This window comes from Trichechus manatus, unplaced genomic scaffold (genome assembly GCF_000243295.1).
Source record: "Trichechus manatus latirostris isolate Lorelei unplaced genomic scaffold, TriManLat1.0 scaffold00014, whole genome shotgun sequence".
Taxonomy (NCBI): domain Eukaryota; kingdom Metazoa; phylum Chordata; class Mammalia; order Sirenia; family Trichechidae; genus Trichechus; species Trichechus manatus.
The window spans coordinates 19,619,206-19,645,756 of NW_004443950.1; the positions used below are offsets into that span (position 1 = coordinate 19,619,206).

At 44.7% G+C, this 26,551-nt stretch overlaps 1 protein-coding gene across 1 annotated transcript in view; it reads right to left on the minus strand.

Moving 5' to 3' along the window:
* The window catches only part of GPATCH1 (G-patch domain containing 1), a 42,370-nt gene that overhangs the window by 15,638 nt on the left and 181 nt on the right, over positions 1-26,551 (minus strand). The window contains exons 2-15 of the mRNA XM_004371613.1: positions 18,603-18,737; positions 17,170-17,255; positions 15,561-15,721; positions 14,826-14,923; positions 14,176-14,234; positions 13,561-13,803; positions 12,408-12,555; positions 9,607-9,686; positions 6,114-6,318; positions 4,043-4,339; positions 2,870-3,048; positions 2,462-2,589; positions 1,513-1,649; positions 985-1,151 (exon numbers count right to left, since the gene is read on the minus strand). Coding sequence (XP_004371670.1) covers positions 985-1,151; positions 1,513-1,649; positions 2,462-2,589; positions 2,870-3,048; positions 4,043-4,339; positions 6,114-6,318; positions 9,607-9,686; positions 12,408-12,555; positions 13,561-13,803; positions 14,176-14,234; positions 14,826-14,923; positions 15,561-15,721; positions 17,170-17,255; positions 18,603-18,737 — 2,123 coding nt within the window. The remainder of the gene's footprint in view (positions 1-984; positions 1,152-1,512; positions 1,650-2,461; positions 2,590-2,869; positions 3,049-4,042; positions 4,340-6,113; positions 6,319-9,606; positions 9,687-12,407; positions 12,556-13,560; positions 13,804-14,175; positions 14,235-14,825; positions 14,924-15,560; positions 15,722-17,169; positions 17,256-18,602; positions 18,738-26,551) is intronic.

The following is a 26,551-nucleotide window of genomic DNA, read 5'->3' on the forward strand; positions in this document are numbered from 1 at the left end:
ACAAGTATCACTTTATATCCCACAGTCCAGTCCAATCCCTGTCTGAAGAGTTGGTCTCGGAAATTGTTTTAGTTCTGGGCTGATAGAGAATACAGGGGCCATGCTTTCTGGGGTTCCTCCAGTCTCAGTCAGACCATTAAGTCTGGTCTTCTTACTAGAATTTGAGTTCTGCACCCCACCTTTTTCCTGCTCCACCTGGGACTCTCTGTCATGTTCCCTGTCAGGGCGGTCATTGGTGGTAGCCAGATACCATCTAGTACTTCTGGTCTCAGGCTGATGAAGTCTCTGGTTTATGTGGCCCTTTCTGCCTCTTGGGCTAATACTTTCCTTGTTTCTTTGGTGTTCTTCATTCTCCTTTATTCCAGGTGGTTGGGACCAACTGATGCATCTTAGATGGCCGCTTGCAAGCTTTTAAGACCCCAGACGTCACTCACGAAAGTAGGATGTAGAACATTTTCTTAATAAGGTTTGTTATGCCAATTGACCTAGATGTCCCCTGAAAGAATGGTCCCCAGGCCCCTACCCCTGCTACTCTGTCCCTCAAAGTGTTTGACTATATTCAGGAAACTTCTTAGCTTTGGTTTAGTCCAGTCAGGACAACTGGTAGAACTTAAATGGGGTCTGAGGATTACACAGTAGTAATGTATCAATGTTACTTTCCTGATTTTGGTGGCTGTATTGTGGTTATACAAAATGCAGAGTACAGCCTAATCCACTGACTGTTTTTGTAAATAAAGTTTTATTAGGACACAGCTACACTCAATCATTTACATTTTGTCCATTGTTGCTTTCACGCTCAACAGCAGAGTTGAGTAGTTGCAATAAAGACTATATGGCCAATAAAGCCTAAAATATTTACTCTCTGGCCCTTCACAGAAAAAGTCTGAAGACCCCTGTTATCGAGTAACGAAATGAAGGTGTCATCATAGAGAAAGACAAAGGTCACAGTCAGCCTGGCAAAGAGAACCTAGAAGCCCCAAATACCTTATTGGAGAGTGATTCCGTTGCATGCTCTTCCTCTTTGTTCACTAATGGACTGGGCTCTTGTTTAGGTGTACCAACTTTTGATCTAGCCAAACTTAAAAATTCACTAATGGAATCTTCTTTCTTTTCTTCTTTAGATGTATCCCATCTAGAAGGTTTTCTTGATTCTGAAAGGTAGGATATAGACATAAAATCAGAATTAGCAAAAATGTACAGCACACAAAAGGCAAGTTCATCATTATTGCTCTTTTAATTCACTCAAGAACATCAGCATGCCTACTACGGGCCAGGCACTGTGCAAGGTGTTGGGGATGTGACAAGGCTGAGACAGAACCCCAGCCTCAAGTAGTGTACATATGGGCCATTACAACATGAGCTAATTTATTAACATGAACAATTCTCTAAATGGAGAGAGAGAGTTCACATGATCAATATACTTAGGACTAGACAACCTTTACATCTGTCTTCCCAACAGGCTAAGGGTTGAGGCCCTGGCCAACACTTAGACCCGAGGAGGCCTGTACTCACTGTCAGGACCTCGGTGCTGTTGTACTTTTTCACTTGATGCTTGAGCTGCAGGCAAGGAAGCTGTCTCTGGGAGTGTCAGAAAGTTGAAGACTGAGTATTTGTCACGTTTCACTCTTGGTAACCCAACTAAAGTTGAACTGGGGATTGAAAAGAAGATATTTTAAAATCCACTTCCTGTAAAGCTTTCCATCTCAAATTTTTCACCAGCTCTTCTCCTTGGCTAAAAAGGTCCTGTAACCTAGGGGCCCTGGTGGTGCAGTGGTTAACTGCTTGGCTTAAGAGCTCGGCTGCTAACCAAAAGGTTGGCAGTTTAAATCCACCAGCTGCTCCTTGGAAACCCTACAGGGCAGTTCTACTCTGTTCTATGGTGTTGCTTTTTGTCTTTTGTTTTTTTTAAAGATGCTTTTGCTTCTCAAAGCTGTTAAGAATTTAGAATGGTTGACATTAGGACCCTTGAGTTTTTCCTTATTAAAGTAAGCCTAGAGTTTAACTTTGTAAACAGATTTCCAATTAAGGAAAAGTTACACTGCCAAAAACATGTCTATATTTTGTGACAAAATCTATGATTCAACTATATATGCTTTTTGCAGTGTTTATAGCCAAATAAGAACATTTTGAACTTTTATAAAGGGAATTAGAAAGCATAAGTAATATTAAACGTAAACTGTATGAGCAGCATTTAAAAGGTGGCAAATTACACAAGAATTAAGTTTTTGTAACTTGACATATCTGAGTTTCAAATCTTCAATATGTTGTCTGGAGGGTTTTTTGTTTTTTTTTTAAGTAGCAGATGAATAGAAGTTAAAGTAAACCTGCAAAATTTTCAACTCCAAGGATTTACAAGTTCATCTACAAAAAGGGAATTTATATGAGTACGTAAAGGAGACAGTTGGTTTTAACATGAGGGATAAGTTCTGTACTGGTGCAAAGGCAGGTTTATCCCACTTACTCTGGATAAGGATCAGGGACATTAAACCGCTTACACAGCAGCTTGTCAGGATGCCACTCAAAGGTGTCTCGGGTGAGCTTCCCAAACATCTTCATCTTCACGGCTGACTGCTTGTCGCTGATGTCATTCTGGGAAAACACATTCAGTCTGTTTCATCAAGGGGTCACTCAATTAACCTGACTGCTCTTCCACTTTAAATTTTCAAGTCATCTTCTATAATTACAAAACGGCTCATACTGTAACAGTTTTGGTAAAGTACTTGGTAGATGCTAGAATTGAAATCACAAAATTGTTTCTTAGTCTACTATGCATGTATATTTTGATGTTTTCACGGAGAGATTTAAAATATTTGGCTAGATGGTGTTTTAGTTTTAACATTCACCAGACAGGGACAGGATGGCGGCAGACCTCTTGGTCTCGAGGGACTTCAACTTGATCTGGATCGTCTTCCTCCTTGGCGTGAGTGAACCTGGAGGACAAGGTCGAATGGGAAGACACATAGAGCTGGGATGCTCGAGCAAACTCATCCCGCTCACGGCCTCGCTCCCACTCAGTCATGTTAGGATCCAGACATCTTTCCAGAGCGTCTACGGTACAGAGAACAAGAAACTGTTTCACTTCTAGGGAAAGCAAGGGGCTTAAAGGAGAACATCTGGCGGGCACAACTCGGGCCCTGTGTACTTCACCACAAGAAACACAAGTCCTATCTTTGAATGCTGACCAGCTTTGTCTTTAAGGGCACCTCGGGGGTGGGCTGGGGAGGGGGTACTTGGCAGGTAATGTTGCTCACTCCCTTAAAATGGTGCTCTCATTTAATTGTCTACAACATGTAACAGAGAAAATCCTTTTGGGGACTAATAATTGGTTAAATCTTCTGAAGCAAGCAACTTGTCACTACTCCCACTACTCCCACTACTCCTACTATTCTTATCTTTTGGAAGAAAAACTCTTTTCCCTAACTTTTTTTTTTTAATTTAACAAATAAATGGCAGGGCTATTTCTCAGTAGGGAATGAAGGCGCAGTACCTGGACTTTTACAAACACCTCCTCTAGTTTGCTGATGCCCTCTCACAGGGACTACTCCTCATGACAGCAATGCCCCCTCAGCCTTGCCATATGTGCTTCATACATCAGAGCGACCTTCCCCCACGTAATCATTCAACTTTTGTAACCAAGGAATCTTAAGTCAGATTTTAGACTTAATTTGATTTAGGTTGGATGTTAGGATCTTACGACAAAGTTGAGAGGACATTGTTCCCCTGGTGTGGACCAGGACACTTAAAGAAGTCAAGCATTTGCAAACAGTCAACGGACTGTAACTCAGCATCAGCCATTGCCAAGGCCAGTTCTGTACTGAAACAGACACTTCCGGGACCTGAGACGCAGAACAATTAACTGGGTAATGGGTCTTTCTTTCCAAGGTCGAGAGGCAGAGCCTTAAACGTCTGTACTGTTTGCAGCAGGACAAAGCAGAAACACTGGCAGAGCAGAAGACTGCCACCTTAAACCTGGAGCTAAGGTGAGACCAGGGAGAATGCTACCCCCTAGCTGAGACATGGGAAACCCCAGGCAAGCACCCACCTTTGTGACCCTGCTTCATATTTACTAAGAAAGCTTCATATCGTTTTTGCTTTTCTGGATCTTTTGCAAAAGGTTTGAAGTTGCTGGCTCTCACGGTGGCTGTCCTTCCACTCGATGCCATGTGCCGAGAGCAGTGTCCGAGGTCTGGAGAGGAGGGCTGGGGTCTGCCACTCAGGGCATGCTGGGCCAGACTCTTGGCCTTGAGCTGAGCTGCTTTAAGCTCAGCTGCCTGCTTCATTTCCTTGATCCTCTCTTTATCTTTTTGAGACAGAAACTCTAAAACTGAAGTAGCTGAACCTAAATCAAAGCAATAGGAAAAAGAGATAAAAACTATCATATGGCAACTGTATATATATTTGTTTGTACACACATTTTCAATATCACAAATTTATGTAATTGAAGATGAGTATTTTCACATTTAATATTTCATTTGTCTTCAAATTATCCTTGTGCACTAGAGAATAAAAAATAATGAGATTCCTATCTTACAGCTGGGAAAAATGGGGGTTAATACTTGAACATTTCTAGCGCGAGTGAGTGCTTCTAGAATGAGGAATGACAGCTTGGGCTCCAATCTCCAGGCTGCTGTGGCCACCACTTCCACAGTCCCGGCCAGTACACGCCCTGGATCAGAGCACAGCTATCCGTGGAGCATTTGTTCACGTCACAGACAGCTCACTGAGCACCTACGCCATGCCAGGCACTGGGCTAGACGCAAATAAGGGCCCTGCTCTCACTAGTGAGGGGGAATGGACACTAAAGAAGCCAAACAGCAACACCAGAGGGTCGCTATGAGAGCAGTACTATGCAAAAAAAATAAAAAATAAGATGATGTGATCGAGGGTGGCTAGCTGGGTGGGCTGGTAGTGGGGGGTGGAGGGAAAGATAATTAGCTTATAGGTGATAAGGAAGGCCTGGAAGGTCTCAATAAAGAAGCAATGTTTGAGATATATCTTAGTCAGGCTCACAAAAATCTGGGGGAAGAAGAGAGGCAAAGGAAACAGCAAGCATGAAGGCCCTGAGGTGGGATCATATGTGGCAGGCTTGGGGGCAGAAAGGACTATGAGGTTGGCCTCCAGGGGCTGTGGAGGAAAGTGGTACAAGATGTGACCTGAGGGGTAGGGTAACGCTGGACTGTGTGGGGCCTTGTGGGGATATGACTTGAAGTGTGAGAAATACTGGAAGGTCTTCAGGAAGGCAGTGACATAACCTGGTTCATTAGCTGGGGAATGGACTGCAGGCGGAAGGAAGAGAAAATGAGGTGACCTATAAGGAGGCTGCTGCAATAATCCAGGTGAGAGAAGAGGGGGCATCAGACCAGGGTGGAAGCAGTGGAAATGCAGAGAAGCGGATGGATTGATTCCCTACGCATGTTGGAGGGAGAGCCGAAAGGACTTGCTGATGCACTGGGCAGGGTGGGGGAAGGAAACAGGAAAGAGAAGAGCTAGGAACCAGGATTCCTGCATTCTGGCCTGAGCAGTGGGTTGGTGCTGGTACCCATTACTGAGATGGGGAAGGGAGTGGGGAACAAGAGCTCTGTTTTGGTCTTCATATTTGCCGTATTTACTAGTCTCCCAAATGGCAGTGCTGGGTAACATGAACCCCTCAAGTCCACGCCTCATAGGGGATCCTCATGCTGCAACCACAGGGGGTTCACATGTCTCATACTTTTAGGCTTTCAGGAGAAGAGCTATTGTACCTTTCTCCTTGAGGAAAAAAGCATACTTTCCCAGGCTGTGCAGAGAAAGTGGAAGTACAGATGTCCCTCCCTGGTCTTAACCACATTCCTGGATAAAGACCAAGTATTTAAAAATAGCTGAGCTTATGAGAAGGGTTTGGATGTTAATAACACAACCCAAACGGATGGTGGAAAAACGACAGGTGGCAAGAAGTACAGGATGTGCACACCGTCATGTGTGCCATTCACAATACAACAATTTCATCCCCACAGTTTGGGAATATAAAATCAGGCCGAAAATTTCAACGGGAAAACAACAACTTGCCATTTTGATTTTGATAACTCGGATTAACGTAAATGCAATGGTTTCACGTTTCTCCATGACTCGCGTACCTTGAATAGGCGTCTCTCCAAGTAAGTCCCCTCGCTTGGAGGCATTCAGTTGGTGCCTACTGTGTGTCCCTGGGTCACATAATGCCTTTCCAGATGACTCTGATAACACCTGAAGTAACTGGGAGTTTTCCGAGGTTGCAGCTACCACAGGTCTAAAATAATGCACTGGCCGATACTCTCTCGGCAACTCAGGGGGTGGATAAATCTTAAAAAAAAAGCAGAAAACACAGGCTGCGAGAGAAGATCATGCTTGACTTAACCAGGAAAATCTGTGATCTCTGAGCACCATTTGCCCCGCCCCTTCCCAGGCGAGCGCTCAGTACTGGGAACCCTCTGAGCACCATAGGCCCCGCCCCTTCCCAGGCGAGCGTTCAGTACTGGGAAAAGCCTGGCCAGCTGCCACCCACTCTGTATCTGGAGGGTCTGCAGAACCACACTGTTCCAGTGGTCAGAGATTTTTAATATCACTGCTGTCCACTTGTATACACAGAGCGGTTTATAAGATGACAGCAATGATAATAGCTAAATATATCTAATAATTTCTGCCAATTCAACTTTTTACAGGTGCACAACTTATGGGCAGCAATTACAATAATTGGCTGTGTAACCCTGCCCTTCATCAGTGCAATATTTCCATCCCAGTTCACCACCCCCTTCCCCTCCCTCCCGCCCCAGTAACCACTAATAAACGTTGGTTTCAGTACATTTGCCTTTTCTGTCTTTTTATGTAAGCGAGGTCATACAATATTTGTTCTTCTATAACTGACTTATTTCAGGCCCTCTTTTTTGATCCAAGATATTTCTAAAAGCTGACTGAACTGAAATGGAAATATATTTGGGAAATTCAGGTATTTTCAACGCTTACAGGCATTAAGGATGGCAGAACAGACAAGGTAAAATGATTATTAGATATTTTATAATTACTGTAAAAAGACTCGAATCAATGAATGCACTAAATGGTCTCCCCTCCTCTTGGCCTAACAAACACATGTTCATGGACAGTCCGATTTAAGCCATTTACTCGGTTTTTAAGCTATCTGAAAGCTGGGGTTGAGTCAACTTTGAACCCTAGAACCAGGGAAGGATGGAACTCTCTATGGCTGTGTGTCTCAAACCTGGCTACACAGTGGACTCGCCTGGGGCAGGGGGTGGGGAGAGTTAGCAATACTGATGCCTGCATCCCACTCCCAAAAAGCTGGGTATACCCGGACTTTTCCAAACCCCCGAGGTGTTATAAGGTGCAGCCTAGGCTGAGGACCTAGCACTTTAAGAAAGCCCAGGAAAGAGCGTTATTGTCATCATAGGGAAATGTGGTCAGCTGGTCCTTGCCTAGGCAGGGGACAAGGGGGAGACACCCTCAGGGGGGATTCTCTACAACCGCTTTTGTTAAAAATAATTGTGTTCCGTCTACCTAACTCATGCTATCATCTTAGCCTGACCACCTTCTGTGAAACACCTCAACTCCCAATCAGCCAGCAAACACTCTCATGTTACTGCCACAGAAAACACCCGAGGAGCAGGGCAGAAAGGGGGCGTGTACACGAGTCTTCTTTACATGCCCCGTTAATTCAAAGCATTTCTCTCCCCATGCTAACTCACTACTCTGTTTCGCCTCTAGAGCCAGAGGCTGGGTTTTGACCACATGTTTAGAAAACGTGCCTGTCTGTGAAAGACTGGGTAAGCCCAGCCCTCCTCTGAATCATTGACACCCCAAGCCCTGCTCCAGCCAGGAGCCTCCTCAGGAACCCCAGGACTCTGTCTCACTGTGACCGGCACTCTAAGGCTTGCGGGCTGCTGTGATGATGAACAGGTTTCAGCAGAACTTCCAGACTAACATGGACTAGGAAGAAAGCCCTGGTGATCTACTTCCCCAAATCAGCAATGAAAACCCTATGGGTCACGATGGTCTGATCCACAACCCCTCCTGGGGATGACGCAGGACCAAGCAGCATTTCATTACGTTGTTCATGGGGTTGCCATGAGTCGGGGCCAAGCTGACAGCAGTTAACAACCATCACCGCTCCACTACAATGCACCGCCGCCCTCACAGGATGGAGTGCTTCAGGGCCAGGCTTAGTCCTATTCCTCCTTAAATCCCCAGGGTCAAGAGAATACTTCTCAGCCTCTTAAAAACTAGGCTCCCTTTTCATGAAGGGGAAAAGCTCCCATTCTCCTTTAATGCTGCTTGCCAGGCCTAGTAATAACAGTAGCTTACTATGTGCCTGACGCTCTCCTGAATATTTCACATAAACTCACTCGTTTAGTCCTCCAGCAATGCTGAGGTAGGTACTGTTATTATTCCCATTTTACAGATGAGTGTTCTGAATTTCACATAAACTCACTCATTTAGTCCTTTAACAACGCTATGAGGTAGGTACTGTTATTACTCCCATTTTACAGATGAGGAAAGTGAAGCCAGTGAGGTGCAGTAACATGTCCAAGGTCGTCAGCAGTGAGTGGCAGAGCTGGGCTAGAGACCCAGGCAGCCTGACTCTAGGGCTAGTGCCCTTAGGCATCGGGCCAGGCTGTCCACGGTCACAACACATTATCTATCACTACTAAACAAATCAAAGCCACTGCAATACCAAATAGGATTCTGGGGGCCGCACTGCTCCCTGGGCTCCCCTCTTCTGGAGAGTAACAGGCCTAGCCTTAGAGGTACTTAACTAATGTTGGTTGAACAAAAAACAAAAAGTTGATTAAAGTAGGGAATGGTCTTAATTGCCGACAAGGCAAAAGGCCAGGTACTCCTCCCCAGCTACCCAGCACCCACAGCTAACTCCAGGTGTGTAGTTATGACACCCGCGCTGTGTGCAGTGGCTCTGACGACTGGGAAAGGAAGAGCACCTGCCCAGCTGGGGCAGCTGCTGGGCCTAACAGCAGATCTTCACACGTGGCTGTAACAAAAGCTCACAAACACAGAATGATCTGGAATGGCATGCAGAGTTCTCCGTGGGACTCGACCCACATGCACCTGGCGTCTCTCCCATCTGTTTGGCCCCTGGCGAGGGGCCTGGGGAACCTTTTCCACACTAGCTAAGTCAAGACCGTGAGTTATTATGGGTTTCTGAAAGTTTTACACAGTATGAATTGTTGAATGGGAATCTAATTTGCTGTGTAAACTTTTACCTAAAACACATTATTTTTTTTTATTTTTTTTATACTTTTCCTTAAATTACATCGCCCCTAGAATAATACCAAGTTCCTTCTCATACCTATTCTAATGTATTGCTTCTTAATGAAAATAACTGCTCGTTTGAAGTCGGGATTTAAAAGATTAGCAATTGAAGGTTTTGAACGTAATGTGTCTACTGACTGACATTTCTAAAGCAGACTATGTTTTCCTGGACAATAACTAGCAAGTAACCAGGTTGTTGCTTTTTGAAAACACAATTTACTTATCTTTTAATTGTTAATATAATAGCATACACTACATAACAGCAAACATTTTAAACACTAAACCATTAAAGGAAAAAAAAAAGGTTTTTCTTACTTTCTTAGAAGACAAAGATTTAGAAGCCAAGGAAAATCCATCCAAAATTTTGCCAATGTATCGAAGATCTTTCTCTGATTCTACAAAATGATGTCACTGATTAATTCCAGAGGCAGAAATGATTAGAATAAGACAGAAGACATCAGAAGCTTATCTCCAAGAACATAAATATTACGTGTCATGCATGACATCATTCAAAGATAGCAATAAAGGGTGAAGAAAGAACAGCACTTAAACCCTCACACCTCTGTTGACTCAGTGACTAGCCACATGGCCCACACCACCCGCGGCTGATTAGGCTGCCTAGGACACCAGGGTATGGCCCAACAAAACAAGTACTTCCACATTGTTTTTAGAAAAAGTACCTCTGGTCTTAAGCTAAGCGTCGGCAAAAAATATACTCTGTGCAGTAAAAGGCCTCAAGGAAAGCAGTAAACAGGACGAGTATGGATAAAATAATAATCATAACTACGACACAGTCATTTCTAAAAGTAGGTAAAAACCACTGGGAGACTGCCTGTCAATTCCCTTAACAGCTATCCAAATAAGACACAAAAAGCAGTAAAACCAGGTCAGTGTGTAATCAAATCTTAGTGTAAATTAAAAGCTACTTTTTTGTCTTTTTCTCAAATGAAATTCTAACAAGAGAAAGATCACAAATTTAGGAAAGTGAATCACCAGGGTTCTAGGACTTGGAGCCAGGGACCCTCCACTGATCACAGAGTCAACCCCAGTGACAAAGTCCTCTCAGTGCTCAAGGACTTCCCAGACACAGTGGTTATGTCAAAAGTCCCTATGCAGAAATTGCATTTTCTGTGGCTAAAAAGTCCCTTCCCCACAACAACCATGAGCACTAACACCAGCTAACTGTTTAGCCCCGATCCAGGCACCTCCGCTGCCCTGCAAGGCAGAGCTGAGATTTTCCGCAGCTGATAACAAAACACCACCCTGTAACTACCTCGCCCACAAGATGGTTCTTTGTACTTCACCTCGTGCGGAACATTTGCATCAGCTTCTGAACGTTCCTAAAAATCTGTCATTTGGAATTAAATTTCACATTTTTGAAATTTTGTATTCTTTTAAAACCCAGCAATTCCTTTTCTATTAATTCTTTTTAAATTGTAAAAAATAATGCATAGTCTTGGCAGAAGAATCAGAAAATACAGGTGAACAAAAGGAAGAAAATAAAAGCAGCCTAAGATCCCACCAAGGGGCCCTGGTGGCGCAATGGTTAAGCGCTTGGCTGCTAACTGAAAGGTCAGTGGTTCGAACCCACCCAGCGGCTCCACAGGAGAAACAGCCTAGGGATCTGCTCCAGTAAAGATTACAGCCTAGGAAACCCTGTGGGGCAGGTCTACTCTGTCATGTAGGGTCATTAAGAGTCGGAATTGACTCAAAGGCACACAACAACAAGATCCCACCGTCCAGGGTAACTCCTAACAATAATTTGGCGCGTACCCTTCCTGCTATATTTGTGACAGTGAAGACAGAGACCTCTCACATTTACATAGTGATCGCTGTGTGCCAGGCACGTTCTAAGCCCTTCACATACATTAAATCTCTATGAAAGAGCTAGGCCACCATCATTCCCATTTTTCAGATGAGGACACTGAGACACAGAGAGGAAATTTGGCCAAGGTCACAGCTGATAAATGGCAAAAGCTGAACTCAGGCAGTTTGTCTTCATAATCACTGAGTTAAACGTCCTCTAAAGACTGTTTTGCACCTGCTGCTTCTTGTCTAGAAATGTAAAATAAACATTATTCTCAGGGGTGATGCTCATGTTTATATATTCTTCTGCAATACTTAGATTATTTCAGCAGGTATATTTTAGATGTATTTTACAAGAGTTAGATCAGACTTTTATCTGACTACGGCTAAAAAATGTCTGAATAACTTATTTTCTATCAAGTCTCACCTCCTGTACTTGACTTTGGTTGTTGTTAAGAACAGTAGCTGCCATTTATTCAGTCTTTGGGGGCAGGACCTTTGCCAAACACCATTTAATTCTCACAACCTGAGTGGACTTTATCCTCACTCTACAAATGAGGACTCTGATGCCTAGAGAGGTTACAAGCCCTGTCCAAGGTCAGACAGCTAGACAGTGGAGAGTTTGGATCCAAATCCAGATCTGATTGACTCAGAATCACATACTACTGAGACCTACTCTATACTGTCTCCTTAAGGCCTCCACATTTTCTGGGAAGAAAAACTGAATACTGTTCAGAACCATGGGATATGACCCACCACTGACTGGGGCTTGAAATTCACGTTATATAAGATCTCACCATCTTCCTGTCCCAACAAGAGCCCCCTAGAAGCCAGGGACTCAAGTCAGGAGACAGGCTGGCATTCAGCTCCATCTTGCTGCAGGCTCTCGGTGTACCTGCTGCCCAGTCCCCATACCTGGCCTTCTGACCTGCTGCTTGAGTTGGCCTGCTCTGGCCACCTGCCCAATTCTTCGAGCTCTGACTGCCTCCCTGTGACCCACTGCCAACTCTGACATGCAACACGAGGACCTGTCCACCTACTGGCTGCTTCCCGGATCCCAGACCTCTCCCTCCTCGCCACCTGGGCCCCATCTCAACAGCTGGCTTTGGTCTTGGCCCCCAGTCTAAATCCTGCTTCTGTCTTATTTCCTGCATGGGGTCTCTCTTCCTCCCACTCTGTTCTCACTCGTATCTTTGACCAGCAACCACCTACTCCGTGGAGGCTGACATTCCAGGATCAATCTTGTAATCCCTTCTTCTTGATATTCTGACATTTGGTTCTACCATCGGTTTGCGGGTCTGTCGAATTACCTTTCTGGCTTTTATACTGCTTGGGCGCTGTCCAGCCATATAGCCCATCTCCAGGCTCCTCGTCCTTCAAAACAGTGTCATACTTGGATAGAGTTTCTGTGGCGTATATATCATCATCTTCCTCTTCCAGAGCACCCACACCAAAAGCCTTCAGAAAACAAGGTTTCAAACCGGGTGATTGGGTGAGTACAAGTTTCCGAGTATGTCTGCCTGAAGAGACCACATTAGCACTCAAGGACACCAGCGGGAGAAGTGAAAGGAGCCTCAGAATAACACAGGCTCAGGTCTCTTGGAAACAATGACCAGAAGCAAACGCGAGGCCTCCAGCACCGGAGCTGTCCTCCAGCCCACGGGATCCTAGCACGGGAGGAGGAGTAGAGGGCCCACCCAAGGAGCAGTGAGTGCAGGAGCAGAAACGGGGCCTCCAAAAGGAAAACGGCAGAAACATTCATCTACCATCAACGCAGCCTGAGCAGTGCCGCGGCCAAGGCCCGAAGTCACGGCTGATCAGACAGCCACCATGAGAACATTTCATCGTCTGTGAGGAACGGCCTCCAACAAGCTCAGTTTTTGTGAAAAGGATTGGGAAAAAACACATATTGGGAAGAAAATGTAATAATGAAATGACAAAGTAACCATTTTCTACATGCATTTTAAGAAAAAACCTCTGAATTAATTTGAAGAGACTTGTAATCAAGAAAAGCTTTCCATCTCTCCAAAGGTAAAAAGCAAGTCTCCTGAGGAAAAACTAAACCAGTGTTCATGACTTGGGGCTTGCAGCCTGGTAAACAGTGTGAGAGGCAGGGAAAGGCAGACCTAAATTCAGGCAGACTGCAACGTGACTATGAACTAAATCCAAGGGGGAAGCGTGGTTTTCTGCTTAGCGCCACGAGTGCATACGAAAGCAGTCCTCACTCAGGGGAGGACACAAACTCCACCAAGTCCATTCGGTCACAGGGCTGCAGGAGCACAGTATTAAAATCAGGGAGGTGTGTGCCTCACATATCTTCAGAAATGACCTTAAGGAAAATATAACCACTTCAAAGCCTTCGTTTATTCCGTGAAAAATGAGAGCCTACCGTGGGGCACGTATGAGAAGGAAAGGATATTCATTTTTCAATGGTGCCACGCTGATAAAACAAAAATGGTTTACCTGGCCTGAAATTCCCAGCTTTCTTCCTTTACTCAGTCCCACATCTCCAAGAAGATTGCTGGCCCTTTCCAGTCCTGCACTGAAAAGATTAAAATGTTCTCCCGAAGTTCCAAACAGCGCTTGGTGGGGATCCAGGCCCTTGTACGCCAGTCCATGTACATTATCTTTAGGTGTAAAATCCACAGGTGTGACATCTTTGGGTGCAAAGGTGACATTTTCAGGCAGGTAGTCATCATCGTCATCCTGTTCCCAATGTTTAAAGTAGAATTAAGGTGAGTCACTACGTGGCCCAAAGTAAACTTATGAAATACTATTTTTAAATGCAGTGATTAATTACAAGCAGCAAACTTGCCAAACCTTCATTTACGCCATTACCAGTGCTCAAGTCCCTGAGCAAAGGTACTAACACAAACAGCTCGTTTTAAGAATCTGAACTGACTCAGTTTATCTACGGTGCTGGCATGCTGCTGAACACATCATTGGACTAGAGTATGGATATTTCATCGTCATGGGATTTGACTGATTTTTAAAATTGTTTTCCGCCTGAAAACTTCAGGACCATAAAGTACCAAATGCTACTGTATCAAACAGAAAGTCAGTCATCCCGTACCATACCTCAGATCCTTCAGAGTCTCCAGGGGGTAAAGCACAGCCATAGATCTTTACTCCAGGATCTATAAAAGACATTTCAAACACATTAGTCATTGAGTGAGTGAAAATACAGAAGCCTGACTCACTGACATCTTCAGAGGTACCTGGCTGCGTATGACTGAGCTTGTAAACGGTGCTACGGCTTTAGGGTCAAAGGACGATCACTGTAGAACTGTTCTCCACCAGCCCATTCTCCAGCCACACTCTGGCAATAATGTGCTCAGTAAGTAACCTCTAGTGCCCCAGCCCCTTGGAGAGCCCAAAAGACATGACTGCCACCCTCAAAGAGTTCACAGTCTGACTAGGGAGACCAAGGGCAGGAAACACATAGAAAAAAATGAGTTAAACTGTGGCACAGATACTATTTTAAACCTACCAACGTAGCAAAAAGTAAAGAAAAAAGTCTTGATGGGTGTGGGAAATAAGAACTTTCATACACTTCAGGTGGGAATACAAACTAGTAAGATTCTTCTAGAAAGCCACTGCGCGCTACAGCTAAAAAGTCTTAAAAACACAGGCACACCTCTTGACCCAGCAAGAAGTTTCTAGTTATTTCTAGAAACACGTAACCCTAAAAAGCATGCTGTAGAAGCAGGGACCATCAATATACACACCAGGTTTTTGCCGGCGTGGTCTTCTCTTTACTCGGGGACCAACTCCTTGTCCTTCCTTCCAACCCATTTTTCTTAGCAATTCAAAACCAACAGATAATCTAGGACAGCAAAGAGTAAAAATGAACTTCTTCTGATACCATGAGAGAACGGTATGAGATAACCAGCTTCTGAGTTCCTGCCCCGCTCGTACACCTGTCTCGTCGGAGACCCTCCCCTCACCTGTGTTAGAGCTGCACAACTGCCAGTGCAGCCATGACGACTGGACACCTGACCTGAGCAAGTCACTCGGATGCCCTCTCCTCTGGACGTCTGGATGGGGTACACAGAGATTCTAGACAGTCCTTCTCAAGCCTGTGGCCTGGGAAATCATGAAGGTCTGAGGCTGCCACATCAGGCCACGTGCCCAGGAACAGAACAAGAAGGTTTGCAGAAAAAATTGGGTAGAATGAGGCAGACAGGATAGAGTCCACAGGCCTTTGAGAGAGAGAGGGGGCAGGAGGGCAGCCACCCCAGTTCCTAACAGCGCTCCAGCTTCCGTGAGCCCAGCAGTATGGCCAGCGGCAGGAGCTCTTTGGTTCCAGCAGTAGCGCCAACATCCTTTTGACAATGTCCCCTAATTCACGCAAGCTAGCCTAGGAAGGATTCTTTTACTTCTAACCAAACTATCCCCAAGAAAGCTAATCATGCAAAGAGGTGATGCCAAGAATGGAAAAATCAGAATGAACCCGTTCTCACTTTGCCGGTGCTATGAGGTCATCAAGCAGAGTGGCTCCAGGAATCGGGGCCGCAGCGGCTGCCAACTGCCTGGCCTTTTCTCGTATTCTGTCTTTGGTTTTGGAGGCAAAATCGTCTGTGGTAACGATCGTTTTAGGTGCTATCCCAAATTCACTAAGATCCTTAAAGAAATTCAAACAGAATTACCTAACGTTTCTATTGGGTAGGTGATTGAGCATGACACATCACACGGCTTTATTTCTTTAAAAAAAAAAAAAAAGTTAAAACAACAAAATTTAGTTAGGGATCAGAGGAGTGGCTGACTTCACACACCGACTTTAGAACCGCACCCTCCGCAAGCTACGGTCAGTGGCCGAGCGCGGCCACGAGAGGCACAACCACCAGCCTGGGAAACAGGAAGGAAGGGCCAAGTTCTTCCTGACAACCGTTTAAAGATCAGTGTGTAGGGAGCAGGTCTTAGATTCACAACCAGCAAGCACTTGTGAGGATCCATGTGACAAGCCTTGAGTTAAGTGCTTCTGTGCATACTGGCGCAGATACCGCCCGCCGCCTGTCCAACAGCCATTCCCTCCCTCTTTCCAGTGAGCACTGATGTCGTCCAGGACCTGCCTTCCTCTGGGCTAACATGTGCTTGGAGTGGCTGGACCACCCCAGTGCCAGGGTGGTCATTGGGATCCCTTTTCCCTCGCCAGGGACTACTTTAGGATAGGGCATGTGAAACAATTTGCCCAAGCGGACGTGAGGGAAAAGCACACTGTAGGACTTAGGTGAAAGATTTCTTTGCTCTCAAGAAAAGAGACCAAGAAAAAGGTCCTCCTTCCACTGGATTTTGTCCTGCTGTGCCACCTGGAGCTTCTGCACCCCGGAGGAGAGCGAGAGTGAGGACAAGCTGACATCAGAGGATGAGTGAGACGACAGGACCTGGGGCCTCACTGACATCTAGACTTCTTGCTACATAAGCTGTGTTTCCTTGTCTATATGCTTCCTTATGCTAGCCAGATAAGAAGAGGGACCTGCACCTTCCTCTTACCCGGAGCCCAAAGCATCCTGGTGTTTTTTTTTTTTTAATCTTCACCACAAGTGAATCCATGACTAGGTATTAAGGTGACAGAGGTTTAATCTTAAAAAGAAATACACCCTGCAGGCTGGCAGGGACACTTCAGAGACCCTCACCAGCTCCCATTGTCCCTAAGAAGTTGATGGCCATTGTTTTAACAGTAGGCCCCAGACACCTGCACGTGGCTTCCTTTCACTCTTTCTCTAGCCCCGTTTCTCACTGTTCCTTACACTGCAGAGTTCCTGTGGGAGGCTCCAGACTGGGAGCCAGAGGTACGCCACGTTTGGAGCAATCTGAGGGCTTTCCAAGGAATTGTGCCCATACACGACTTTCTCCTTATGCTCTTGACTTTAGAAACTGGCTCAGCATACAATGCTACTCCAGTAAGAGAGAATGAATTCACGTGCAGAGCATCATAATCCAAACACAAGATACAGCCTTACAAACAAAGAGGAAATCACACATGGGACTTTCTGGGGAGGGAGAAGGTACCACCACAATCAACTACACACATCCCACTGGCTAATGGCAATTAAAGCATTGGACACTCACCTCTTCATCCATAAAATCTTCAGGACCAAGAACAGATTTGTCTGCTCTGTTCTGCCGCGAAGATATGAAGGTAGAGGGTGTCCATCCTTGAAAGAAAAGGGCTTAGATTTTACAATCCTAGCCAGTATTTTGGTTTATAATAAATTACATGACATATATAGACTTGAAATCCCCAATAACTACACACTTTGTAGCGACTTCTGTATGGCATCCCTGGGTCAATCAGTTCACCTTTCACTCATAACTGAGCTATATAAAGCCAGTTTCTTCCAGTTAAAAATGCTTCTGTGCTAACCCATGTGGTGTGATGGATTGCTTTTTGTGCGGCCTTTCTAGCCATGGTTTTGTAATTCCCACTCAGGTGAGTGGGCGGGACTGTGTGACAGGGTAATTGTGGTCCACCAAGGGGATTGGTCCGTTTTGCCATCCTGCCGGGCTTGAAATGAGCCACCCCAGAGGTGGGGAAGAGCCCACCTCCACCGAGGAAGGAAAACCCGGCAGGAGAGACTGACGGCCCGCGACGCGAGAAAGCTGAGCGCCTCTGGGCAGAGACTGAGGGCCAGGGAGAAGCCTACGCCTGATCCACGAATTCAGGACTTGCCAGCCTCCACAACTGCGTGAGCTATTTCCTTTATACGGTTCATGAGTTCTGTGAGACATTGCAGGGAATTAGGGAATCCAAAGGCAGGAGGGAGAGTACTGAGGGGAGAAGGAGTAGTTGATGTTAGAGATGATGGAGTGGTACAAGCAGCTTGGAAAATCTGGACATTTGGGACACCTTTACCTCCACCTCATAGGAACCAGCTTTATGCTGATCCTTAAAAGAAATTATTCGTTTAACAATTAAAAGGCACAGTACTTTAAACAATGTGAGATTTATTACACTGAGTAATGTGAAAAATTGAATTTACTTTTCTCCAGGTTGAGAGCATGGACTAAGCAGTGACGCTATGGTCCCCAGAGCCAGGAGACAGCAGCTGGTGGCCCCACCCACAGTTCTCTGTGACCTCACTCTGGTTCCTTAACTGCTCTGATCCTTAGAGGGCTCATCTACAAAACAGCTGTGATGCCTGCCCTCCTTAGTCACTGAGTCACAGGGGGAACAATAGATATCCAATGATTAACTGAATCAATCAGTGTGAGGGCACTCTGTGCACAGCAAGATGCAATATGACATGAAGTCATTATATCATTTAACCATCTGGTTAGAGTGTATCTATGTAAAAGAAAGTGGAAGAAAACTCAGCTTCAAGCTGTAATCAACCAACACACAAGTTGATTCTGGAAACATTCTAACCATTCAAAGAACACAAAAGCTACAGTGTATATACTACAACGTTTAAAGAAGAAGTTTAAAAAAGGGGGAGGGAGATCTCACCATATTTCAACCATTCGCTTTAGCAATGCAGTGTCTCTAAGTAGGAAAATCTTACCTTCTTTTGAGCCAACTGTATTGAAATATCCAGCAGAGAAACCCCCACTAAAGGCTCCATGAAATCGCTTATACCTTCCTTTTTCATCTCTGACGGTCTGGTCCTGAAGAGGAATTGGTTTCTTTGGTCTTTCACCTAAAAGGAATGTTTTTGAATGAGAAAGCAGGAAGGGGATGGTGGGTCAGAAAGCATTTAGGGAAACTGTCATTTCTTTAAACATAATTTTTCACTTTTTGTAACTTCAACTGTAACAATTTTAATTAAGTTGCTAATCCTATACTTCAGTAGTTTATATGCTTTAAAAAAACAAAATATTTTATCAAGCTTCTTCACAATTCTAAGATAATTACAGGCATTTCTTATCTATGGCAAAAATACGATATAGCAAAAATGGCCTGCTTTATCCCCTGAATTCCATTACAAAAACCAAATTATTGGGGCGGGGGGGTTCAAATAGATGGAGCTGGAATCTCCTGGCAATGAAGAAGGCAAGACGCTGGGGTGGCATGTCACCTGCAGAGGTCTAAGACAGGAATACTTTCACATCTCTTCTAGAACTACACAGCATTTCCTGACTCCAGAACTTTCCCACTGGTATTGCCCACAATCCCGAGGTCTTAAGAGTTTCATTATTTCTGCGGTTCTCCTAATTCCATAGTTACTGTTCTTTAAACTTATTCCTTTTCCTACTTTGTTGAAAAGAGCTGGGTTGCTAGGTCACACAAGCAAAAGGAACTGAATACATTTTAGCCTAGTCTAAAAATTCCTAAGGTTTCAAGTTTCAGGAACACAAATTACCACCTAATTGTATCAACTCCAATTCAAAATTCTGAATTTATTTAAAGTAAAAAGTAATCACCAAATGATTTTCAAAAGCTCACTACATAAAGTAAGTTACGTAGAGTTAATATAGGGGCGAGGGGGTTGCGAGTCACGGTGCTCTAGATTTTAAAGCCAACTGCGAGACTTTGGTTAACTTAAACTCTGTCTCAATTTCTTCATCTGTAAAATGGGGATGACACTAATAGGAATAGCTATTTCATAGGGCTGATATGCAAATTAAATAAGCCAATGTCTATAAAGTGCTTAGTAAGAAGAGGACACAACAGACACTTCAAAAGTGCTAGCTGCTATCAGTGTCGCTATTATTACAAGGGACAGTAGGTGAGACAGCTCCTGAAGTCCATGTGTACCAGTTACTTCAATAATTCAGCCAGTTCCTACTTCTGGAAGATCGAACAAAAAGTGAAGGAACGTCCAGGCTCATAGTCCTAAATTCTAACTCAGAGCTGGTGGAGTCTTCAGGTCATTCCTGGAGTATGGCCCATGGCAGGGCATTCAAGAGCTCAGGTTCCAAACACCGAGAGATCTGGGTTCCAAATCTCCTACCCTATTAACAGCTAGCTCTGTGACTCTGGGCAAGTTACTTAACCTCTCTAAGCTTCAGTCTCCACAACTGTAAGATTAGGGTGATAACGGTGGGGAGAGCTGAGCACAGTGCCTGGCCACGGTGAAGCTCAGTAAAAAGCAGCTAAACTTCATTTCACTCTAAGAACTGAATTAAAACTCTGGGCCCGCAACCCAAGATTTTCACCATCTCTTAGAAGTGCAGTACCTACGCTCCATTCCAGCACGCGCACCTGGCATGATTCTTGGCTGAGGCCGGGTTTCTCGACCTCAGCACTAATGACAGTTCGGGCAGGATAATTCTTTGTGTTGGGGAGCTTGTCCTGTGCATTGAAAGATGTTTCACAGCATCCCTGGCCTCTACCTACTTGATGCCAGTACTATCCCCCGAGGTATGACAATCAAAAATGTCTACAGACATTGCCCAGTGTCCCCTGGGGGACAAAATCGCCCTGGGCTGAGAACCACTGGACTAAGGTGGGGGAGGCCAGGCATTGTCCTTATCCTGCTCTCAGAGTGCCCCTGAGCTGAAAGGGGACAGAAGGTCTGTAGACAGCTAAGTGGAATCTGTGGGCCAAGCAGTGTGGCCGACTAGGTTCCACAGGGCTCCTGAGGAGGAGATGCCACCTCCAACCGCGGGACAGGGGAAACTCCAGGGACAAGGTGGCATTGTAGCCAGGCCCTGTTATCATCATGCCTCCTCAGAGCAACTACTGCCCTCCTTTCATACACACTATCTCATTTACCACACCTTAACAGATAAGGAGACCCTCAGGAAGCTACTGGCCTGAGGTCCACAGCAATAAGCACAAAGCTGGAACCAGATATCAGCTCTGTCTGCCTCCAAGCCAGGGATGCCACCCATATTGTCCTTCACTCATTCTCCAACTAAAAGCTCACTGAGAGCCTTGCCAGGGAAGCAGTTCTGTTCTAGACTCCAGGTGTAGAAAACTAAGCACAACTCCACCGCTATTCTCAGGGTGCTCAGAGCCCAGCAGAGGAGATCTCTTTTGACAATGGGCAAGGACGACTACATCACAGCCACCCTAGGGATGAGCAGAATTTTGATAGCTGCAGATTGAGATGCAATTCCCAACGGAGGCATTAACTTCCAGGAGCAAACAGAAGAAGGAATCAAGGGGTAACATCAGGTATACTGACCAAGTAGTCTAGTCAGACTGGAAGACAGGGAAGGAGTGGAAGACAGAAGCAGAGGTGCAGAGGCCTTGAACATGGTGCTGCAGGGCCACTGGTATGTCCTGCGGGTGGTGGACACCACTGCCAGATTTAAGTGGAGACTAAGAGCTTTAAGGAGAAGGAAAGAAGCCCTAACATTAATCTGAGTACAGAATGAGCTGGAGATAGGGAGTCTTCCCGAGACAAGTAAAAGTCTCTAAGGAAAGAGGAAGCCCCTTCCTTCCAGGTCAGAAGGCCTTCCAGGTCAGAAAAGTTCAGCCACTGCCTCTAGGCTCCTTGGTCATTTCCTTTTTCTTTCTCTTTTTTTTCTTTTTTTACTGTTTTTCATTATTACTATGATTTATGATTTAATTATCATTTTTCTAAATTGTGATAAAATATATGTAACAAAACATTTGCCAATCTAACAATATTTAAATGTAGTACTCAAAAACAAAACCAAACCCTGCTGCCATAGAGTCGATTCCAACTCATAGTGACCCTCTAGGACAGAGAACTGCCCTGTAGAGCTTCCAAGGATCAGCTGGTGGATTCGAACTGCTGACCTTTTGGTGAGCAGCTGTAGGTATTGACCACTGCGCCACCAGGGCTCCAAATACACTACTCAGTGATATTGATTATGTTCGTCACATGGTACAACCATCACCACTATCGTTTTCTAAATCATTCCACCACCATTAACAGAAACTCAAACCAAAAAAAAAAAAAACCAGGTGCAGTCAAGTTGATTCCAACTTCTCAAAGTAACACTATGAGCCCTGGTGGCACAGTGGTTAAACTACTCGGCTGATAACTGAAAGGCTGGCGGTCCAAATCCATCAGCTGCTCCGTGGGAGAAAGATGTGGCAATCTACTTCCACAAAGATTATAGCCTTGGAAACCCTACGGGGCAGTTCTACTCTGTCCTGTCAGGTGACTAGGAGATTCCAACTCACAGTGACTCCCTAACCCTAACTGACCTTTCGGTTAGCAGCCAAGTGCTTAACACTGTGCCACCAGGGCTCCTTGTAACAGAAGCTCAGTGCCCCCTAAACAATGACTACCCCTTTGGAAACCCCTGGTAACCGCGAATAAACTTTGGTTTCTACACATTTGCTTGTTTCATATAAGTGGGCTCGTACATTTGTCCTTTCGTGACTGAGCGAAATATCAGTCGGCGTAACGTTTTCCAGGTCCGTCTATGCTGCAGCATGTCTCAGGACTTCATCTCTCTTGACGGCTGAGTAATAGCCCGTTGTATGTATGTACCACATTCTGTGTATCCATCATCTGTTGATGGACATTTAGGTTGTTTCCATCTTTTGGCTACTGTGAATGGTGCTGCAATGAACATTCATGCACAAGTTTCCGTTTGTGTTCTGCTTTCAATTCTTTGGGGTACATATAGACCTAGGATTGGGATTGCTGGGTCATATGGTAGTTCTATGTTTAATGTTTTGAGGAACTGCCAAATTGTTTTCCACAGCAGCTGCACCATTTCCTTGGTTAATTCTTAACCAATAAAGCTTTCTGTCAGGGTCAGCAACATTAATTAAGGTGTGGAGTCCCTCCTCCACCAACGTTTGTCTAGCCTGTCACTAAAACTTCAAAGCAGGCAGTAAAAGTGCTTATTGGTCTAGCATGTTATATTGTAAAATGCAGTCAGAGTGCATTTAAACTTCAAAGTGCTTAGAAAACAATAAATTAATTCTCAAAAACTGAGACGTGAAAGGATTTTTATAGGCCAAAAAAAGAATTACAAATCAAACGTCCCTTCCTTCCACTTCAAAATATGGTTAGGCCGTTAGGCTTCATTTCAGAGTTTGTGAAAAGAGGAAAAGTTATAAAAACACAGGTCAAATAGTTGGATGACTTACAACAATCACTTTGTGAGGGAACAACTGTGAGACCAGCAAAGTAGAAAGCATACGAACCACTGTCTAACACTGCTGTAATAACCTCACCCGTGCATGTCGCACTCTGTCTTCCCCCTGCATAGCTAAAGTCTAACCGGTTTTCAAGTAACCCCATCCTTCCTTCTCCCGTTAGCCTGTGAGGTCATTTCCCGTCCACGTCACATACTTTAGCACTTGTAAACTTGTACTTTTGTTCTCAACTAGATTTGAAACTCCTCAAGTAAAGGATCTTTATCAACAAACTCTGAGATCGTAGGGTAATGTGCTTGCCAATAAAGCTAATATAATCTTGGGCTGTATTAAAGAAATACAGTCCAAATGAGGGATGTAACAGCGATGTCCTGCTCTGGTCCCTTTGGAGAACGGCTCTGACAAATTAGGGTATCTTCAGGAGGGTGAGAGGACTTTAAACTGAGTTTCTTATGGAACTGGGGATACTGACTATTGGACAGAGACGTCTTCAAGGAAATCCAAGTGCAGTCTTCAAACACACAAAAAACAACCAGAATCTGCATCAAAGGCCTTTATCAACAAAGCAAAAAGACAACCTACAGATTGGGAGAAAATTTTTGAGAACCATATTATCTGATAAGAATATATAAAGAACAGCCTTATAAAACAAAACGGGACTAATGAGGCACAGCAGTCCAGAGACAAGGACTAGCCGGCAGGAGGGGACAAGAAAGCTGGTGATAGGGAACCCAAGGTTGAGAAGGGAGTGTTGACATGTCGTGGGGTTGTTAACCATTGTCATAGGGCAATATGTGTACTAACTGTTTAATGAGAAACTATTTGCTCTACAAACCTTCATCTAAGGTACAAAACGAAAAATGAATTATCTAGGTGAGGTCAAACTGACAACAGCAACTCAAAAGGTTTGATGGGAAGCCTAGGGGGCAGTGAGTTGAAGATAATGGTGATGGAATAATCTGGAAAAGGATAGTGAGAATAGCAGCACTACTGGAAGAATGTAATCGATGTCACTGAATTGTACATGTAGAAACTTTTCAAATGGTGTAACTTTGGCCATGTATATTTTCACCAAAGAAAAGAAAGGTCATCCAAGGTCAAGAAGGGAGAGTGTTGACATGTCGTGGGGTTGTTAACCAATGTCATAAAACAATATGTGTACTGACTGTTTAACGAGAAACTATTTATTTGTTCTGTAAACCTTCATCTAAAGTACTACATATATATACATATAGAGAGAGAGAATATATAAAGAATTCCTACAATTGAAGAACAAAAAGATAACCAACCCAATCAAAAAAACGGGCAAAGGAATTGAACAGACGTTTCACCAGAGAGGAAGTACAAATGGCCACAAGCACATGGAAAAATGCTCAGCGTCATCAGTCGTCCTTGTTAGTCGCTGTCAAGGTGCTTCCGACTCGTGGTGACCCCACGTGTGCAGAGTAGAACTGTTTCATAGGATTTTCAAAGCTGTGACCTTTCGGAAGCATTTTGCCAGGCCTGTCCTCCAAACAGCCTCTGTCTGGGTAGGTTCAAACTGCCAACCCTCCAGCTAGTAGTTGAGTGCTTAACCATTTGCACTACCCAGAGAAGTTCCCCCCCATTAGTCATTACCAAAAAACCCACTGCCATCAAGGAGATACATACCACAACCACAATGAGATACCACTTTACCCCCCATTAGAATGGCTATGATCAAAAAAAAATGGAAAATAACAGGTGTTGGTGAGGCTGTGGAAAACCTGGAACCCTCATTCATTGCTGGTAGGAATGCAAAATGGTACAGCTGCTGTGGAAAACAGTTTGGAGTTCCTCAAAAAACAAAGAACTACCATGTGACCCAGCAATTCCAATCCTAGGTATATACCCAAAAGAACTGAAAGCAGGAACATGGTATTGTTCACAAGAGCCAAATGATGGAAACAACCTAAATGTCCATCAACCGACGAAAGAATAAACAACATGTGGTACATACATATGATGGAATACTACTCAGCCAAAGGAGAAATGAAGTCCTGATACATGCTACAACATGGATAAATCTTGAAAACATTATGTTGAATGAACTTAATCAGTCACACAAGGACAAATATTGTACGATCCCACTTACATGAAATAGGCAAATGTATAGTGATCAAAGTTTATTAGTGCTTATCAGGGGTGGGAGAAAGGGGGGAAAAAGGAGTCTTAGCTTAGGGGGCACTGAGTTTCTGTTAATGGTGGTGAAATAATCTAGAAGCAGACAGTGGTCATGGTTGCACAGCATGATGAATGTCATCAATGCCACTGAATGGTACATGTAAAAATTGTTGAACTGGCAGATGTTTTATTATATATATTATCACAATAAAACAATTTTTTTAAAAAAAAGCAATCAAAAGGCTAGCTTCTCTCCACCTTTAGTTAGCAGCGGGTAAAAGTAGGGTCAGTTTATCTGCAGAAGTTTCTAATGATCAGAACTGTTTGCAGGGAATAAAAGGGGCATCAGTGGAGATGTTCCAGAAGCACAGCCAACATGGCAGGATGTGGTCAGAGGAAATAACCAACAGAAGAGAGGATAGAAGACCCCACCAATAGGAGGTCTGCAAGTAACTTCTAGCCCAAGGACTCCACCATGCTTCTTCTGTCTTTCCCACAGGCTCCAACATCGCTGTTAGCCCTTATTGGACAGTCAGTATGTACTCTGCTGAGTGAATCAAGTCATTAAGCCGATCAGACCAGAAACACGGGAGAGATTCCTTGAGTAGTCTTGCCCTCACCCCCACATTCAATCCACCAGCAAGTCCCAGCAGCTCTCCCTTCAGAGTGTACCTTAACTGCTTACCACCACTGCCAACTGACTGTCCAGTCCAAACCAGTATCTCCAGACCTCTTTTTAACTGCGATAGTTTCATAAACAAGTCTTTCTTCACTCTTGCCCACTCCCAACCCGCCTATTCTCAATATCGGAGGACAGAACAATCTTTAAAATATACATCCCTTCCTTGTTTAATACTTCCCAATGACTCTTCGACATACTTAATACAAAATCCAAACTCCTTACCATATCAAATAAGATCCCGCCCCGGCCTGCCCCTTTGACATCTAGTGCCTACCATTTCCCCCCGGTGTCCTCTGCCCCACCCACACTAGTCCTGCCTATCCCTCAATTTGTCAAATTCAGGGCCCCACGTCAGAGCCTTTGCACTTGCTGTTACCTCTCCCTGGAATGTTCTTCCTCCAGATTTTTCCAAGATTGGCTCCTTTCTCTGTTTCAAGTCGGGCTGAAACGTCCTCTCTTGGGAAAGATATCGTCTGACCACCACCACCCCCGCTCTCACATGTGCCTGTTTCATCATTTTTACATCTCCCATCCCTCTGGGTCTCTCATCTGTCGCCCCAGAACGAGAGCGCCCCGAGAGCGCCGCCCCCACCTCCCTCGTCGCAGTGTTCCCAGCGTATATAGCGAGCGAGCCCTTTCCCCAGAGCCAGCCGAGG